The following is a 19994-nucleotide window of genomic DNA, read 5'->3' as shown; positions in this document are numbered from 1 at the left end:
AACCCTAACCTCCACTATTCACTGGTTTAAGCAGAATCCAGAGATTCGTTTTCCAATTTATTGTACATTTGCTGCTTCTCATTTTATAATCTGAAACCCATGTCTCTAGCTGACTTATGATTCGACTAAGAAAGTGACAGTTAGCACTGCAACTGCTGCCAGCTAGGCTCTGAGAGGCACTCAGTATGCATCACTGAGAGCCAACAGTCATTATCCTTCCCTATTCCTGATCTCACTGCCCTTGGTGGCAACAGTGTCAGGACTATTCCCAAACATTAGCTTCCTATATCACAGGGGGGTATTTCACTAGCAAACTAGTCAAATCCTTATATTTAGATTTGCTTTTTACCTTACTGCTAAAAGTATACGATATAAAAAAAGTATTTAGCACACTTTGTCAAGTTAGGCATTGAAATTTGATATTTTGTCAGAAAAACAAAATATAGAGTTGGAGAAGAAATGCCTTTTCCGTAGTGTAAGTTCGACTTTCTTAGCAGAGCTTTCAGTTCTGAAGATTTGTAGGACTTTGTTAGCAGGGACAAGGGCAGAGACGACTAAGTACTCCTGGGACTGTTCCTTAGAGAGGTGGCAAAGACAGCAGTCAAGACCTTCATAGGAATTAATGCTGGCTGAGCATCAATACAGCACGTTGGCTCATTGGCAGGTGTTAATGTGCACAGAGAGGCTCTGCTAACAGCCCATGACCTGAAGGAACTCTCTCATCAGAAGGAAGTGAAGCAAGATTGATTTAAAGTAGGACAAAATATCTCCTTTATCGGAGAGCCACAGAACCTGTGAAACTGAGAGATGCAGCTCCTTTCCTGCTCAGCTCTGAACCACTTCCATCCACGGGAGCAACCACTTTGAAATATTTAAAAGCCAGTTACATGCACTTCCTCATCAGCTCTCGCTTCTCCTCTGCACTACCATTTCTTGTGGGTTTTCTGTAGGAAGGGAAGATCTGGCACTAAACCAGATTAACCCACAAGTGATGAGCGTCTATTGATAAGCAATATATGAAGAAGTACTTTATTCGGTCAAACAATTAGAGAATAGCCTAGATAAAATATTCTCAAACTCTGGGGAAAGGATGATAAATAAAGAACAACTGTCAATGCTGCCACCTGGAGAAAATAAAACAACAACACTACAAACCCACTGGGTAACAGATTCAAACAGAATAAAGTGGGTTGCAAAAAACATTGAGAACTGGCATTTTTCATCTTAAGAAGCACAGGTTCTTTGCAACATCCATAATAGTAAACATACCTAAATCCAGTGGAATTGTAAATGTTTCTAAAATGGTGAGAATGACAGTTTGGGGTTAGTTCACTTGACAGATAAATTTTATGCCATTATAAGCTAAATTTGGACATGAAAATGTGCAAGAACTGGTGACTGAGGGAAAAAATATGTAGAAGATTCAGTGTAGCTGCCATACAGATCTCTAGGAAGAGAAAGGATCTTGAGGTTATCAAAAGCTGACCAAACTGGATTTAACACTTCTTTGTCCTTGCCAAAAACGCTGGTTACCAGACAAAGAAAAGCTTGTATAACATAAACACAGTAACACATATTTGGATGCCTTATAGATAGATAGCTTCAGCTGACATTTAGGAATCAAGTAAAATGTCAAGTCAGACAGACATGGTTGCATACCATGCCAAGGGAGCATTTAAGATCTAAATGTAGAAATGTGCCTCACTGATAGAAGAACACAAATGTGGAAAAATACAGGCAGACTATTAACTAATTCAACTACTATTGTTGGTATTGTGAAGAAAGTCACAATAAGTCATAAGTCACAATAATGCATAAGTCTTCTTTTAAGAGCTTATTGCCAGGAAAGTAGGTGTTGCTCCTCTGAGTTTTCTGTACCACGAGTGGACGTTCCTGTTAACCAGGAGCATACCTTTTCTTTTGTCAGACCTTCTGATCCACACTCAGCAAAGGACAGGGACAGCCAAAGAAATACCTTGGCATTACTTATCAGTGCTCATTATCAGTGCTCATTATCAGTGCTCATAATCCTGTGCTCATTTGTGAGATAATGTGTCTTCTGGGAGGAAGCAAGCCTGCCAATTTCATTAGCAGTGAGAACTAGGTTTTACTAAGGCAACAGAAATCTAGAAAAATCTTGAACCAGCCTCCAGAAGTAACTCAGGACTTCAGCTGCAAGAATAAATGCAGGACAGGATTATCCATGAGGGATAACTTGTGCTTTTCCCATTGATTTCTGGTGCACAATATTTATCTGGTGCACACATTTTCTTCAGAGATGTTAAAGAAATGAATCTGTTCCATGTAGCATCCATTAGAAACATTTGGTCATTAACAGTTCAGGTCTCAGGTTTTTATTTTTAACAATCTTTCTCCTTATTCTTCATGATAATTTCTTTATCTCTAAGTTAATACATTGATGTCTTTCCATTCTTTTCACTCTGATGGTAATATTTCACTAACCTCTTACTGGTCCTCCAACACTCTCTTTATAAAAATAATGTTTTGCCCCATCTGATGCTACATCCTCCTTAAAAATATCCTCCAAGAAATGGGAGGAAAACAGCTGACTGTTTCTTCTTAGACTCTCCTATCCCTCAGCTTTTATACAGGAGTTCTAATGAGGAGGAGAGAATGAACTGGCTTTCATGTCCTCGTTTACCACGAAAAAAACCAAGATCACACCAGTGAAGGCTACATGTAATTCCTCACTTCCAAACTGTAATAGGCAGAGCAACTGCCGAAATGATGGAGAGTTCTGAGCACCAACAGGAAGAGCAATTTCTGCCTAGCCTCTTCTTCCTCCTCTGCTACTTTTCTTTCTTCCATTCTGGAGCCAGCAATAGCCTCTTTCAGAAGAGGTGGACCTGATGCAGAGTCAGAGATGGATTGCAGTTTCAGTCACTGATCACTCTGAGGACTACTGTTCTTGGCTTTAGACAGCTCTAGCCAGATGAACATTTTCTAGCACTTGTTAAAACCGGGTGCACCTCACATCTAGCACAGTCATGTTTCTCTTGAATACTACCACCAGCTCTCCAAGGTGTCTCCCAGCTTATGTGGGCCACTTCCTGAAGTCACTAAACTGTTTACCTAAAAATAATAGGGTAGCACAGGCAAAAAATCTCCACTAGAGATCAGCACTTTGTGTGTACTTGCAAAAGGTACAATACATTGCATATGTATTGCATTGCCTGTGAGGCGAAGACGTCACCACTCATGTTAAAAAAAAAAAAAAAAAAGCAAAACCACAGCAATAACAACACTGAAAAACTGCAAAGCACAATGACAGTATATTTCAACATTAAATACGACTGTTACAGCATGTGTCTTTAAACAGATACCAGGGCAGCTCTTCAATAAATACAAACAAGAGAGGAAAAGACAGTTATGGTTAATGCTTATTTTTTAAAATTTTACCTAGGGGAGTTCCCACTACTCATGGACAGAGAAAGCACAGATTCAAGAATCAAGATTTATTATTAAAATCCTTACTCTGAAGAGGTTGTATGCTTCTAACTTTATTTTGTATGACCACAATTATGTACATGCAGCATAGAAAATATGTAGGCACTAACATTTTTTCATAAGGAAAATGTTATCTAAGTTAATACAATACAGATTAAAAAATCTTTTTGAAAACAAATATATGGAAAACGAATGAAAATCTCTTTGATGCCATTGTGTTATAAAACTTGTATTTTTCTAATTATTTCTAAGAAACACATCATCACACCCTTTTAATTAGTTTCTACGTACCAACTTTGGGTGATTAAGTCTTAAGCACATCACACATCATATGTAGGGGAAAGACAGTTTGCTATGTTACGTAATATGACATCAGCAACACAGACTGCTTGTTATTCAAGACTTTTAAAAATTTATTTTTTCTTATTAAAAAATTCCACCCTTCTTGTCAACGTATCATTAACAGCAGAATGAGAATCAAAGTTAAAACTGCTTACTCTTAAGTGTTCCAGTTTAAGGTGAGGTCTTGCACAACACCTAGTGACACATACTGCCTGACAGAACTTGTGCTGGATAAAAACTGCCAAAACAGACTACTTTCCAGGTTGTCAACTTCCAGCAACAGATATTTATTGACTAATTAAATGGTTCTGTCACATTCTTGTCTAATTGAAACTTAATGTGAACAAACTACAGCACAGTTATAGTGCACACTACATTTTGGATGATGCATTAATTTCCTACAGTATTAGCAAATCTAAAATTTGAAAGGTCTGTGTAACCCAATGTCTGTACATGGTTTAATTCAGCCAAACTGTGTGAGAATTACAGCACGTATTTGTATTCTCTTTGCACTCCTGAAAGCTGCTTGGGTAATGCCAAGACTTTAAAGGTAGTTATGTAAATTCTATGAAGCCATTCATTATTACAAGCTAGATGTAGCTTGTACTCTGGGAAAATACAACTTTTGCACAAAAGTATACTAGCAAAACACCTTTGCTGGAAGGATTACACTTCATCCAAGAATTTATCAATTCAAATACAATAAAAACAAACTAAAAGAATATTTTCACCAGTACCACATAGGAATTGAGAGCCTGATTTTGCAATCTAACTTAGTTTTACTGAACCTAATATCTTGTTTATTTTATTTCAATTTGTCAGATGATCCACTTCTGAAAGAACTGTTCCTTCACTGTTACTGTTACACTGTTGCAGCCTCAGAAACATCAGGTAGTTGCCAAAAATCTGTCACTTCAAAAATAACTGCCAGGTATTATATAGAATATCAGGTTAAAAAATGTTAACCTTTAACTAAACATCAGCATTAGCAATCCAGTTCATGACCTGTCTTCCTGCATTGCACTCCGTCCTTGAACTTCCTTCTAAACTCCAGCAGCTCCGCAACCATTGCTAAATAGTTGAACCCAAGTAAGAAAATCTAATTTACTATTTTTAGTGAAATAAGTTATTCTAGTCAGCATATGAGCTCCAGTATTATACAGCACTTTCTTATTAAGAACTTAAAAAATAAGATACAGAGTAACTGCTGGAAAAAGAAATTCCTTCTTAGTAGAAGTTAAACGAACCGGAAATAAAAAAGTAAATATTTGTTCTAGTGATGTCACCTATGGAAAAATAAGTAAGCAGAACTTTTCTCTTAGTATATGGTAAAATTATTAATGAAAGTAAACAGAACTAACTGTGTAGGACTTTTCCTCCATCTTGGTATAACGTAAATATCTGAAGCTTTGAAATAGTGAGTAGTGAGTCATGAAGAGCCTAAAACAATCTTACCACATAAGTGAGACATTGCTAAGTAGGGCACGCACTGCAAAATGCTGGAGCTTGCAGCCTGCGAAAGTTTTCACATGTTTATCTTGAGTCATTAGCTTTTTTTTTTTTTCTCCAGCATGTTAAGGATAACAGAATTTATGGAGAGCACACTCTGAAATGAACCGTTTCCAAAAAAACCATGGAATTATTGCCCAGACAGTCAAAATAAATAAATAAATAGACAAACAAATAAATAAATAAATCCCCAAGTAAAATACTACAGATTACATTGTTTTTTAGTAGTTGACACAATAGTTTGGTTAAATGTTCTATCATCAAGCTAGGCTCATATACAAGGTACAAGAAATCAAAGGAAACAAAGTACAGAAAATACATTGCAGAAGTTGCTTATTCCTATTAACAACAAACAATAATTATTCAACTGAAGTGCTCTTCTTGCTTTGGGTTTTCAAAATGTATGCCACTCTTACTATAATCCAGTGACTACTATAATACTTGCTCCTTTACATTTTTACCATTTCTAGTATGTATCAATAACTTAAAAATAGACACTGACATTAAATAGACTAAAAAGCTTTAATGAAAATTATCATTAATTTCAGGAGAAAGCCACCAACTTAAAAGTCAAGGAGATCCACAAGATGAGGAGATATGTTTGGGGATGTCAGTGCCATGTTGGGACTCCAAGGTTTAGTCTGACATATTAATAGGTATCTATTGGATATGATAGGAAAGATGAAGTCTGCCAGTTCAAAAAGATGACGTGTTAGGAAGGTACATGTGGAGCTGGGTGAATAAAAACATATAACTTCAGTGAAGTGACAGCCTGTTTCTCCAAGAAAACCCACTCTCACAAAACAGCTGAAAATGAAAAAAAATATATAGAAAAGATTTGGGGGATATTTAGCTTTCAGGTGTGAAGAGGAAACTACCAAGAAGAGATAAGAAGTGAAAATATGCAGCAATCGTCAACAAGACGTGAAAATAGTATTCATGGCCTTTCCCTAGCTCAGAAATGAACATAAAGCATTTTTGAAGCATTTTAAGTACAATTTAGTATTTCAATTGCAAATTTATTTGCTGTCAGTAATAAACTTATTACATAACACAGAATTTATTTTTAACTAGTTTGGAAGATAGCTGCTGCACATAATATCAATATTAATAATATTAGTATTTACTCTACTGTTGATGTTCAGGAAAAGAGGAAAGGTCTGGAGAGAAACTTTTTCTCTTGTAAAGAAATTGACAATGAGCTTTTCTTCCGAGTATCTACCCTACGTACCAGCACACACTACCATGGGCTGGCGTCTTGGGTCTCCACAATCAAAATGGCATCCGTACATTTCCATATCTTATGCCATTAAGAAACTGATATTGAATCAAAAAAACACATTTTCTGTTAAAAAGATATCCTAAGAACATTAGGAAGGAAAAGCACTCTTCTGGTTTTTTTTTTTCCTCTTTCAGCCAAAAAAAGACCAACTGTCACACTTTATAGCATGAACAACATGCAGTAAGGCAAAAACCTGATCTACAAGACACAGTATCTTCAGTATCTTAGCCTGGAGGCTGAATATATACTTTGGAATAGCTTATTATATAGTTAATAAATTAAATAAGTTATTTTTTAAGATATTCACTAAGTGTCTATTCCCTGTATAGGATGAAATTAATTAATTATTAAGGATGTTAACTTCTTAGTGATAGATAACATAGTAATTTACAAAACAAAACAAAAAAATATTAACAAGATATATATTGAAACCATTGCCTACTTTTTGGCAATTCCCACTTTTTAATTTTTCTTCTGCATATTGTCTACCTCAGTTATAATAATTTCAGAAGATAGACTTTGTCTTAAAATGTGTTTGCAAAACTGATGTTTTTAGGAAGTAGATAAATAAACAGCAAATTCTCTGAAGTGTATAAAAGACCTACACCTGAAAGATTTAAGGTAGTTAATCTGCCTTTCTTTCCCTGAAGGTTATGAAAATAATATATATATACACATATGTATACATATGTATAGTACACACACATATATAAATGCATCTTTGCAATATGTAGGGGTAGCAAACTTGCAGCGGCACAAATGTGTTCAGATAAACTCAGCTAGCTAACCTAAAATAGGCTAAATTTCATTAGCACTAGTTAAACCTAGTTTTTGGTCTCTAAGAGACAACAATTTTAAAAAGGTAACTTTGAAATTCTTTTCCCACAATGCAAATAAAATGTTTTGTCTTTTTATAGTTTAGACATTATTAATGGTCCTGGGTACCCAAACTAAGCAGTATTTTTATGGTCCTATGAACATATGTTTTATGTCAAGGAAACTGTATTTTTATAAATCATACAGCCCCATAAAAAGACTATGCTGAAAATAGCCCTAAGATAGAATAAATCATAAAGAAGTTAGTGCATGTGTTAAGCCCGTAGAGCCAAAGCATAAAAATAATATTCCTCTGACATTGTGAATGAATGTCACTTTCATATTTTTGTTGGAAAATTTACGTGGACACTTTGAAGGAAATTCATGTCTCTTGTACATGGTTACGATTTTCCTATCTTTAAATATATTTATAGAACTTATATTTAACTTATATCTAAAGATAATTTTGACTATGCCTTTTGAATTTGTTCAAATGGAATACCAAAGGCATTACCTTGGTATATTACTATTTATTTTGATATTTACCTGCTAACAAGAAGATGCTTAGGCACTATGTAGCTAAACCAAAGAAGAAATGAAATTTGACAATTATTTTGTGTAACATTATAGTTTGCCTTTTCTGAATACCATTTGACTCTCAGACCTCAATCCATGTGCTATGTAAGCACATCGGAAGCCTTCTATGAATGCTAATCAAAGCTGGATCAGACCTTGCTACTGCTGAAAACAAATAATTGAGCAACATTTTTTTCAAAATGATATTCATAAACTGTCAGCTGAACTGCAAATGATGACAAATTTGATAATTTCTGTATTACTTGTCACTGTAAATGTAAAAGGTTTTGCCATTAAAACATACTAGAGAATTATATCAATTTTATTTAATTTATAATATTCATTACAGCTTATTTCAACCAGAAGCAAGTGTTGGCTTTTACAGATGAGACATATTTTTTATTTCTGCTGAAGAACATTAAGTATTCTATTTCAATTACAAATACACTGTATTTTATGACTAGCTAAATCATTAATCAAGATAAGTATGGGAAAGCTTAGGGATCTTAGTTTACTTGACGGCTGATTGCCCAGCAACCATTCCCTATAATTGTTTTTAGCAGCAGAGCAGTGTTCCTGGAGACCACAGGCTTTCATAGAGTATGTCCTTTTCCTGCTATGGTACATCGGAAAACTAAAGAATCCAAACAAAACATTTACATCCAGATTTCAGATTATGTCCATGCTCAGTTTCATTGAATGCAGCTTCATCGTAGCCACTTAGCAATGCAAGGTGAGGTCTTTTGTGAACCCAAGCTTGATTGCAAGTCGTAATCCATATGTTAAATCTGACCCCAGTACTGAAGAAAGTAGATCTATTTGATGATCAAATGTTAAAAGTAAGTTAAAAGTAAGTAATTAGTTAACTCATTTACTGAATTATTTTATATGGTGGTTGGAACTGGAAGATTAATATATATTTAAATTTAATCTAAGCTTATAAAATAGACACAAAAACCTTTCAGCCAAAGGAAATAAAATAGTTTGTTCTTAATTTTGATGTAATTTACATTCCCACTCCAAAAATTCTCACTCCAGGACATTCTCTTTTCCTTCACTCTAGCTTATCACAGATATCTTGATTTAGGTAACTTATTTTCCTTATATGGACCTTAGTCACTATTATCCTGTTAATTTTTCACATACATTTCTACTTTTCTCCAATTTATTTATTTCTCCAATCCATCTATTTAATAAATGATTCCAATAGAGAATGGCTCAATAACTGAGGTACTCAGCCATGACTGAGAAAACCCAATTTCTCCAGTATTGAGATCTCTTGTGTCACCAGTGAGAGCCTGGAAGAAATCTAGCCCCAGAAACCCAAAATTCTGCCCAGTCTAACATATCCTGTTTTTTGGCAAAATATTCTTAATCTTGTTTTCTGAAGTGAAAACAAAAGTTCTTCCCACTGTACAGAAGGGTGCTAAGATCATTTAGCACTTTAGCTGCTGACATGCTTCAGTTCTGTTGTATAAAAGTTGTAGGTCACCTGCCACACATTTTACTTTCACTGAAGTAGCCTTCTGCAGTTCAATATGCTTTTAAAACATAATTTGTTGAAACCAAGGATCCCCATAGGAAGTTAGCTACAGAAGAAGAGTGGTTGAACATTTCTACCATAGATGATAACTTTCTGTCAGAAAGAAAACAATATGGGAAAATGTACCTAGCGAAATGGAAAAGCCACATTAACATGTCACTAAGGGCAGGAAAGATCCCTCACCCCCAGGGCTAAAATGAATGGAAGGACTTTGGTGAATGCCAGATTTGCTTTGCTGTTACACTTTCGGTAGCTTGCCACAAGAATGGAAAGTGAGGAACAGCCTTGATCAAAGATCTAAGTGTATTTTAAATACAGCTGTGAATAGATGATTTCAAAGGCAAAGCAGGGCAACAAGTCCAATCCACTGTGGAGTTGATATTCCTCTAGTTTACTTTCAGTGGCCTTGAAAGCCATATTTCTGAGATACAGAGCCCAAATGGCATTCTTTGGAGTATTTAGAAATTCAGCGACTGCAAGTCAAGCAGAGATGAGGTAATGCTTCCTACCCAGAGTTGCAAAGCCCTTCATAGGGAAGAAAAAAAAAAAAAGAAAAAATCTCCAGAAATTAGTAGCCTGGATTTCAGCAAAAGCAGCCAACCCAGAGACCGTTTGTCCTAGCCCATGTATATTCTGCTGCACAATGTCCCACAAGCAACATGCCATTTTCCTACCCTGTGGTAGGAAATTTGCTTGGAGAGCAAAAAGGGAAGAAGAAGCTACCCAGACCTAGCTAGACCTCAAAACTGTAGGACATTCAGAAAAGTTCCAACCCACTTGGCCAGTATTCCTCTGCCTTGTGCAGTTTGCTTCAACCTTTCCCTGCCCCATCTTCACTTAACATCTCCATTATCTGCTCTGTCACCCCATTGTCAGCATCCTGTTGGGCTCAATGCTGCTTTCTTGATTTTGTCTTAATTTAGCTTATCCTCTAAGTTTCTCTCCCTCAAATAAATACAGCGGAATAATCCATTAATATGACATTTGGTGGTGTCAATCTCTTTATTTGTTTTACTTGAATGTTATATGTTTATTCTCTGCCAGGTGTCTGTTTGGATAGAGTAAAGGATATCTGCCCACTCTATTTGTATACCCATGGATCCCTATGGCTCATTGGTCCCTACTTGATTATACCATTACATTATAGAGGTTTACCACAATAAACATCAAAAATAGTATCAGCAAAATAATTCAGTGAAGAGAGATATTGCATACCGCTTCCTATAAAAGTAGCACTGAATTATTGCATTATATATATACAGCATTTTGCATTTACGCTGCAGTCATTGCCCCACTGCTAAATCCACCTGAGTTTGTCTACACAGACACCAGGGAATGAACAGAACTGTAAGAACACTGGCAACATCTTGACATTAACTGAAAGTAGGCGACCAATTTATCACATGGAAGAACACTGAATGGAATATGACATATTGTTACTTGGCTACTTATTTTTTAGTAGTTGGTTATCAGATTATCAGTCCCACTGTTGGATCTTTTAGACGAGATACAAGATTGAGAGTTCAAATGTCAAGGACTATTAGAGAGTCCATTTCTGAAGGTGTCAGCTATTAACCCTGACCTAGCAAAATCCTACCCTTGATAATTAATTAATCTTTGCCAACTTTAATGCTAGCAGATATTTTATTTGGATAAAATAACTTGTACATTTTTCCAAAATAAACTTTTAGTTTTCAGGGTTTGGATAGCTATTGCATTTTATTCCTTAATGAATGCTGCAATTAAATAATAAATGGATGATTTCCTGTATAAACGTAGTTGTTAAAAGTTCTTTGATATCTCTTATGCATGAAGGCAGCCCATACATGCATACAGCATGTAATGCAGCACCCTTGAAGATTTTAGAAAGAGAACATGAACCCCAATATTCAAGTAACAAATACCTTTAAATATCAATTTAGTTTTACTGGAATTTTAAGTAGTTTTTAAACCTGACAAAATCAATTTGCTATAATTACAATTAGAATTTTTCAGCCTAAAATCATCACTAGTTAGTGAATCAGCTAATTAATGTTTCTACGATTAGTTGGTTAAACCAAAAGATTACGAGTTTAAATTCTATTCCTGACTACACTGAAAATGATATACACGACTTGTCATTTTTAAATACTGATATCTTGAAGTTTAATTAAGGTGTGCGATCTGTTTTGAGTAACTTTGGGTGAAAGGTTAAACATCATTACAAATTATAAGGAAAATGTCCTGTAGTATTGGTATTACTAATATTACTAACATGAGATTTAAGATCAGGTAGCAGTTTAAACCAATCATGCTGAGCACAAAATGTTCGCTACAGCTGAAGAGTTTATCTGCCCTAATGCAGGAATTACTGTGTAAAATGCTATGACCTGCATTATGCAGGAGGTCAGATTATATAATCACAACAGTCCCTGTGTACCCTAAAATCTTGTAATATTTCGGACTGAAAAGAAGTTAAATACAAAGCTCTGCTTGCTTCTTTCTTCAGAGTACAAACTATATGAGTGCCATTCAACTACATAAACATGTTCATTAGGTTTTCAGTAGGCCTCTTTTGTAAGGAAAGAAATTACATACTTTTGAGCTCTTGAGTGAACTACAGTGTTTTATGCCTTTAATTCAACACTCTTAGGGCTTACAGTTCATTGAAATTCAAAATCATGGGTGCAAACTGCGTTCACAAAGCAAATGTTGACCTTCCTATACAGCAAATGCCTTTTATTTATTTTTGCTTCAAAAAACCCACTAATGAAGCTGAAGGAGGTAAAAGATTTGAGTTTCCTATTAAAATAACAAATGTAATATAATTCACATATTTCAGCATGTTGGCTACTACTCATGAAATAAAATACTGCAGCAGAAAGAGTATATTGTTTCCACACATCGAAAATATGCAAATTAGACAAGTATTCAATATTCACTTGAAAGCGAGAAAATGTACCAGACTACCAATGGTATTTAGGAAAGCAAACTGGTTTAACATGATTATTTGAATTTAAAAATGGGTATGGGATTCCCCTCTTTGTTTCTTACCATATATGGTATCTGTGTAATATCCACAGGGCAAATTATTCACTACCTTTTTCAAGATGAAAAGCTACTGATTGGCATCAGACATCAAGAGGGATTTTGGCATTAGAATAGATTTACACTTGATGACATGTCAAAGCCTTGAAACAAAAACTACAGAATTTACTCATGAATGCCGAAGGCAAGCCACTTATTCAATACTAGCTCAATGCACATCTTTCCAAGGATGGCATTCAACCACACCAAGAACAAAATACAGCAAACAAAACATGGTTATATTTGGAAATGAATGTGCTTCACTAGGGTGAACAAAATAACTGCCAGCATTACCTGTTGCCAGCTGTCAGTGAAGAATAAAGAACTGTAACATCCTTGTAATAAAGAGGGAAACAGAATCCAAGCTTATAATGAAAATACAGCGGTAAGTGGGATGAAGTAGGATCAGCAGCAGTATGTGTGGGCATGATAACTCCCACTCGGAGACTACTGTTCCTCTAGCATATCTGCTAGAAGAACACAAACTCACTTCTCTCTTCACACAAACACTTGGAAATAAAGAAAAAAATATTAGGATAGTAGGAGCAAGGTGTAGGGCAGATAGGTGTAAAAACATATCACATAATACCAAACTTTGCCATTTCTCCATCAACCCCCACTCTGGTTATTTTAAAAATAATTTCTTTATTTCTAATACTATGTAGTGCTTGTAGAAAATTATTAATAGTGTCGACAAGATCACAATTATTTTGACAGCCAGTTTAGTAACCACTGAGTAGTTTTCTGCTGACTTTATTTTAACAGAATAAAAATAGACGTATCTCATTTCAATACTGGATGTGTGGGAAAGATCATCTAAATAGGTTTGGCATGAATAACTTGTGAGAAATGACAAGCATGTGTACAGAAGAAGCGATAAACAGAAGGAAATATGAGAAGCACAAGACGACACCCAGTCATCTATATCATACCTCCATGGAAATGAAAGATCACATAATTTTACTAGCATTATTTTGTAACTTAGTCCTTCTAGAGACCTCTTCATGTCATACCTCACATACAAAGTGAAAACTGTTTTCTGTGGATATGACATCATAAGTTACAAGCATAGTTTGTCTGGAATACCCACAATTTTAAGTAAATGAAAGGGGTAATTCACATAAAACATGAGACAAATCAGACAAGAATGAGAAAAGCTGGTATTTGTTTTTCCCTTACCATAACAAATTCAAAGTAGAAACAATACATTTTTTTAAAGAATAATACAACCATATTTTGACTCCCAATTAGAGACAAGGCAATTTCAAAACTGTGTTGTGATAGTTCTGCTCTCTATTGACATTGTCAAGCTAGAGCTTGATCAGTGAAATTATGCTTATTTCTAATGCTTTCATTAAGAGTTTGACATTTTAAAATATGAGTGCGCTTTGGTCTTTATTTTTATATGCTGTAATGCTTACACTAAGAGGGACACATACACACTCCTAGAAGAAAAAGCCAATTTCATAATGCATTTTCAAATACTTCATATTTGCATAAAATATTCAGTATGTATAGGTTAGAATAGTTTACTGCTTATTTCGAGCATCTTCAATGGCAGCACGTACTGTAAGTTATGTAAAAAAATTATATTCAAATGTTAATTAGATTCTGTAAAAATCTTTAGAAAAATGACCTAATGTTCATAGGAGATCCTTATTCAACCCTTCTGATGAAGATACTAGGAAGTGTCAACCTGAAGTAGCCATCATATTTCATTGTATCTAAGAGTTGCTGAATCCTTGTAAATGCAGCCGGTTCCTTTAAGATGAGTAAAAATGGGAGCTGAACTCTGTGGAAATCTGGTACGATTTGTAGATGTAAATCACTTTAAGAAACTGACTCAAAATATCCCACCTCCTCCCCTTAACGTCTCTTCCAAAAACCAGTGAAAGAAATCTTCTCTTCAAAAAGTATCATACATTTCATATTAGATGTTGATTTCTGAAAAGTCAAGAAATCTAGAAGCAGACAAAACATACATTCATGCACAGTGTCTATAGCATTTAAGAAAAATATGCTAGATCAGTATTGGGGCTCAGGTGTCTGTGCCTTGAGGTGTTTGCTAGTCAGTCTCAATTCTTTGAGAGCAAATAGCTTCCATGAGTGGAAGAAGTTTCATTTTCAAGAACAGTCATTGACTCTTACTCTATCAGACATCCACAGCAAGGCAATAAACTGACAACTGAAATTTAATGCATGTGGGAAGGTGAGAAAACATATTTAACCTATATGCTGAAAACATACCTCTCAACATTTCTCATATTACTATTGCTCAGTTCCAAAAATGGCACCTCCCTCTTCCTGCATAGTTGGATGTTCTCAGATGGACTTCTGGACTATAATTAATGCCTTCTATGTGTTAAATAAATACTGAGAACAAAGAAAGATATTGTGCAAAACATGTAACAACAACACATAATTTTAGTAATGTAATAGTCAGTAAAGACAACATCTAGGTGAATTAAAATGGATGAACTTTACTGATTTTTACAAGCTTTTTATTTAATTATCTTCATAATTTGTAACTGAGTACATGTTCTTGGCTTAGATCTGGGAGGATGCTGTTCTACAGTACTACGAGGTTGCTACAGTAACATATTATCATGGAACAGCAAAATGATTACAGATCAATAATTCAGCATATGAGGTGGGTCACTGCATACATAGTTTCATTAAGATTTCTGCATTGTATGGTAATATGCACGAACCATTTAATCAACTTTTAGAATTTCATTATATATCTGCATGATCATCTATATTTGTATTAACACTCATCCAGGATCAAAACACAAAACATTTATGTGAAAGCAATTTTATTTTGAATATATAATATATATAATTAACCCTATATAAGCTCCTTGAGCAGTACCTACATATATAAATATGTATGTGGTGTTGCACATACAAAGAGTCACTATTGCTATTGAGCATTGAGTATCTCCTTATCCTGCACATTCACAAGGATGTAAGTGCTCATTCCTATTTATCTGAATTTATATCATGTAATTCTGGAAAGGGTATTTCACTAATCCTCTTCTGTTTTGACTGATCTCTGAAGTACTAAAAAAGGTGGTTTACATCGCCACTTTTCTTCCATGTAAGATTACAGCCAAACAGTGCTGGACTGCTTCAATGGTTGCAGCAGAGGAGAATCTCAATAGAACAATTCAACTAAAGTAATTAAAAAAAAAATCAGACTGCTATGGAAACGAAAGACTAGAAAGTCTTCTTCTAATTCTAGCGAGATGTGGATTGGTCTGTTCTCCCATGTGTCTGGTGATAGGACGAGGGGGAATGGGCTAATGTTGCGCCAGGGGAGGTTTAGGTTGGATATTAGGAAGAACTTCTTTACCAAAAGGGTTGTTAGGCATTGGAATGGGCTGCCCAGGGAAGTGGTTCAGTCACCATCCCTGGAGGTCTTTAAAAGACGTTTAGATTTAGAGCTTAGTGATACGGTGTAGTGGAGTATTTGTTAGTGTTAGGTCAGAGGTTGGACTAGGTGGTCTTGGAGGTCTCTTCCAACCTAGATGATTCTGTGATTCTGTAATTTCATGACTAGCATAAACACAAACCAAAAATGTCTAAAAGAGTTGTATATGTAGTTTTGGGCCAGGAATAATTTATTTAGATGTAACATTGCATTAGGCTTTCGTCAAGTTTTTACTGATTTCTTTTACATACTTCTGCAAGCTTTGTAAGCAAAACTGAGAACATATACTTTATCAAATACCAACAATGCAACGAAGGATTGGAATATATCAGATCAGTCCATATCTATACAATACAGCAATGGAAGTTGCTGAAGTATAATTGCCCAGATTGCTTTTCAGTCATTTTATTATATCTTTACTATATGTCAAAGACAAAAACAGTTGTGAGAAGTCTTTTGAATGAAGAAAGGTTTATCAGCTAGAGCAGTGGAACGGATTAGAATTTTAAAGACAGAACAGTGAAATTTGCGGTGAATACATCTAACATCCAAGAAACACTTCAAGCCTCATATCATAAGGCAGAAGCTTAAGGGGAAATCCAAGTAGAATGGAAGGTTGCGATTCATCCGCAACTCATTTGAGTAGGAAGACTGGTGTCCATCTCTGACAACGAAAGAGTCAACTGATAACCCCACAGGACAGAGGAGATGGAATGTGTAGGAAACCACCTTGCTTATTTGGACCTTAAAAACAGTTGAATGGTATTTTCTCAACATCACCCGGATCTGGATCACTGCAAATCACAGGTGAATGTGAATAAGTGTTTTATAGTCAAAGTTACTATAATAAAATCACTTTGCTGTGTATCTTTATTGCTTTCGTATCTTTTCATATTGACCACTTATATATAGACTTCTCAGCTGTGTTTTCAGCTAATGTGGGGAATCAAGCATCTGCATATCTGAATGTTAAAACTCGTATGTATAAACTACGTGAAACTATAATTTTACACAGGTCTACTTTGATTTCAAAGACGTGCTGCACCATAACCTCTTTGTACAAAATTACTGGTTTTGAACATGCTCAAAATATTCAACAACTATGCATTCTTAATATTTGCACTATTCAGTCCTATCAACCCACTGAGAAGTGCTTTTATTTCTGGCTTTTGCAGATTTTTGAATTATTATAGTTACATCAAAAAAAAAAAACCAGTTCAAATTAAAGTTCACAAAGTAATATAGGCATACAGTTCTCTACATAAGTGATTTCTTTAAAATCAGGCCACGTATTATTTGCATATAGGTCATAATTCAGTGAGTAAAGTCCCTGTTTTCAATTCCTAATCACAGTCACAGAATCCCAGAATGGCCAAGGTTGGAAGGGACCTCTAGTCCAACCCCCCTGCAAAGCAGGATCAGCTAGAGCACATTGCGCAGGATGGTATCCAGGCGGGTTTTGAATATCTTCAGAGAAGGAGACTCCACAACCTCTCTGGGCAGCCTGTTCCAGTGGTCTGTCACCCTCACAGTAAAGAAGTGCCCTCTCATATTCAGCCAGAATTTCCTGTGCTCAGAATGTCCTCAGAATTTTCCATGGTAGTGGGGAAGTTAGTGATGGATATCCACACTTGGTAAAAGCTGCATTACTGAAGTGGCTGCCTTAATTGACTACAAATCCACCAACAAAATGAAAAAAAAAGCCCAGAGGCTCTGCCTATAAAAAGCTTCACTACTTAATACTGATTATTATTTTACATAATTTTGAAGCCACCTCTCAACTTTTAAAAAAATTAATAAAGCAAATGAAATTAATAGACACATAGATGTCACAATAGACTGTTTCAACGTCACTTCTGCTCTGCATACATTTTAAACTGTATTTTAAAATGTGTTGGGTCCTTGTATCGGTAATTTCATCACGTTTATTCAGAAGATGGCTTTGTGACAACATATTCTGGGCATTATATACATAAAAACCAAACCTTATGTTCTTATTAGGCAAATAAAGGCTACCTAAGTCCAAAATAAATGCCTTAACTGTGTTTACTATGACTTATTCATACACTCAGCACTGCTTTCATTTACTCTACCATAACCTCTTAAAATATGTTTCTATTTCCACCACCTCTCTACTTCTAAGTAAAATGGATAACACAATTATCATAAACATGAATTTAATTCATTCTGTCTTGCATAATGCAATATGTGAAGGAAAAGGTTTTCTTCTTGCGACTGTGGAGGAAGAAAAGGTAGTCATCATTTTGTAATGGGAATCTTGCTATGAAGACCATAGTATGTGATTTTTTTCATCACATAGTTTTTGAATCTTTCAGATGTCTTTGACAGGTCTAGCAAAACCAAGAGTTTACACTGAAGTTCTTATCTATGCCTACATTTGGCAAAAACTGGCAGGATTAATAAAAGGGACCAAAAATGTCACAGAAACCCTACACCTGACCTATAATTTCTCACTAATTATTCCACACTCTTTCTCATACTGACAGTATAAGTTATTCTCTTTTATTTAATCAGACTTCTCTCTTTTGAAGGGCAGATGTTTCCCCATTAATATGGCAGAATGTCTTTGTTTCCTCACCAACTGTAGAGACAAATGATTACTACAATAAACTCTGGCATTTTGCCTTGCAGTTTCTTGGTGGAGACAAGTAAAATTGTTTCGTGAAGTATTTAAATATTTCAGAATTCAGAACAACCCCCCTCCCCCCAAACCTATCAATTCTGTTGTAAAAAGGAAAGTAGACTGATATTCAACCCAAAGGTTAGCTTAAGTGTTCTAAAAACCGACTGCAATGACACCTGCTCTACAAAGTTCTCTTATCAATTTAAGTAGTGACAAAATAACACCAGGAGGCAAAACGAGTCTTTTGTTACTAAGAAAAACTGATTTGCAGATATAGTCAAAATAGCTTGGAGGACTTTTGTAGCAATATAGGAGGGTCTAATATAGACAGCATTGAAATGTGACTAAGCTGATCTTGGTGGTGCTGAGTCATGTAGAAGACACTTACGTCTTTGGAAAAGAGCCCTCAAGATGCAAGCATTGGCCCCTAGTGATGTAATACACTAATTTTTTATTTTATTTTATTTTATTTTTTTTTTAGGGCGGGTGGGAAAAAGAGATCCTATCCCTTGGCAAGGAGACCACATCAAGATTAGTTACTCAGCTGTTGCTACAGTGACACCCTCTCAGTGTCGAGAATGTTAAAAATATCACATGAAGAGGAAAAGTCTAAAGCAAGACAAGACAGTAGCTGATGAAATTTTTTGGCAGAACTGAGAAAGATATGTCCGTGAAAGACACTGTTATAGAGTGAGAGATGGGAGCCTGGTATGACTCAGAATGAAATCCACCTTCTCTGCTGACACATCCTACTGAGGTATTCAGTGAAGACTGTAATTACAGCTGAGATACGATTCATCAGAAAATGTAACACAGCAGCCTATAAAAATAGAGACTATAGGATAGCCACAAAAGGTAGACCAATTCTAGAACTTACTGAAGGTGAAAACTAAATTAGTTAATGGCAGGATATAAATAAGATTACTTCCACAAACTTATTAAGCTTACACTTTAAACGTCCTGTTGATATGGCAGTAGAATCTCGCAGGAAACAGGAGAGTCTGGGATTCCTTTCACAGAAAAAGAACAAATACAGACTTGGATTGTAAGTAAAGCTGTAGAGATGTAATTTACAATGTCTACGATGAATGTCACATTGGTCAAGCTGATAAATAGAATGAATTGTGAGAGGCAACTTTTTTTTTTTTTTTCCCCCTCTAGAGAAAAATATCTAAATGAAATGGAGAATGAACCAAAAGACAATAAAGGCACCTTGAATACAGATTCAAGGAGGAAGAGATATAGGACAAATCACTATGTTGCAGAAAAAGAAGTAAACCTCCATCACCTTTGTGCGGATTCCAAAACAAAGCAT

The 19994-nt window shown here is 35.4% G+C and overlaps 1 protein-coding gene across 7 annotated transcripts in view; it reads right to left on the bottom strand.

The window, feature by feature from the left end:
• ELP4 (elongator acetyltransferase complex subunit 4) overlaps positions 1–19994 on the bottom strand; it is a 235706-nt gene that overhangs the window by 114318 nt on the left and 101394 nt on the right. The window contains exon 10 of one of the 7 annotated variants that reach the window (XM_040560486.1): positions 4768–4881. The exons of 5 other annotated variants lie outside the window; for them this stretch is intronic. In XM_040560486.1, coding sequence (XP_040416420.1) covers positions 4783–4881 — 99 coding nt within the window. In that variant the 3' untranslated portion in view covers positions 4768–4782. Of the gene's footprint in view, positions 1–4767; positions 4882–19585; positions 19690–19994 lie in introns of those variants that run through there. One more of the 7 variants, XM_040560489.1, reaches the window with a different exon arrangement.

The sequence above is a fragment of the Cygnus olor genome, chromosome 5 (assembly GCF_009769625.2).
Source record: "Cygnus olor isolate bCygOlo1 chromosome 5, bCygOlo1.pri.v2, whole genome shotgun sequence".
Classification (NCBI taxonomy): Eukaryota; Metazoa; Chordata; class Aves; order Anseriformes; family Anatidae; genus Cygnus; species Cygnus olor.
Note: the sequence above shows the minus strand (reverse complement) of the source record. Positions and strands in the feature narration are given on the sequence as shown.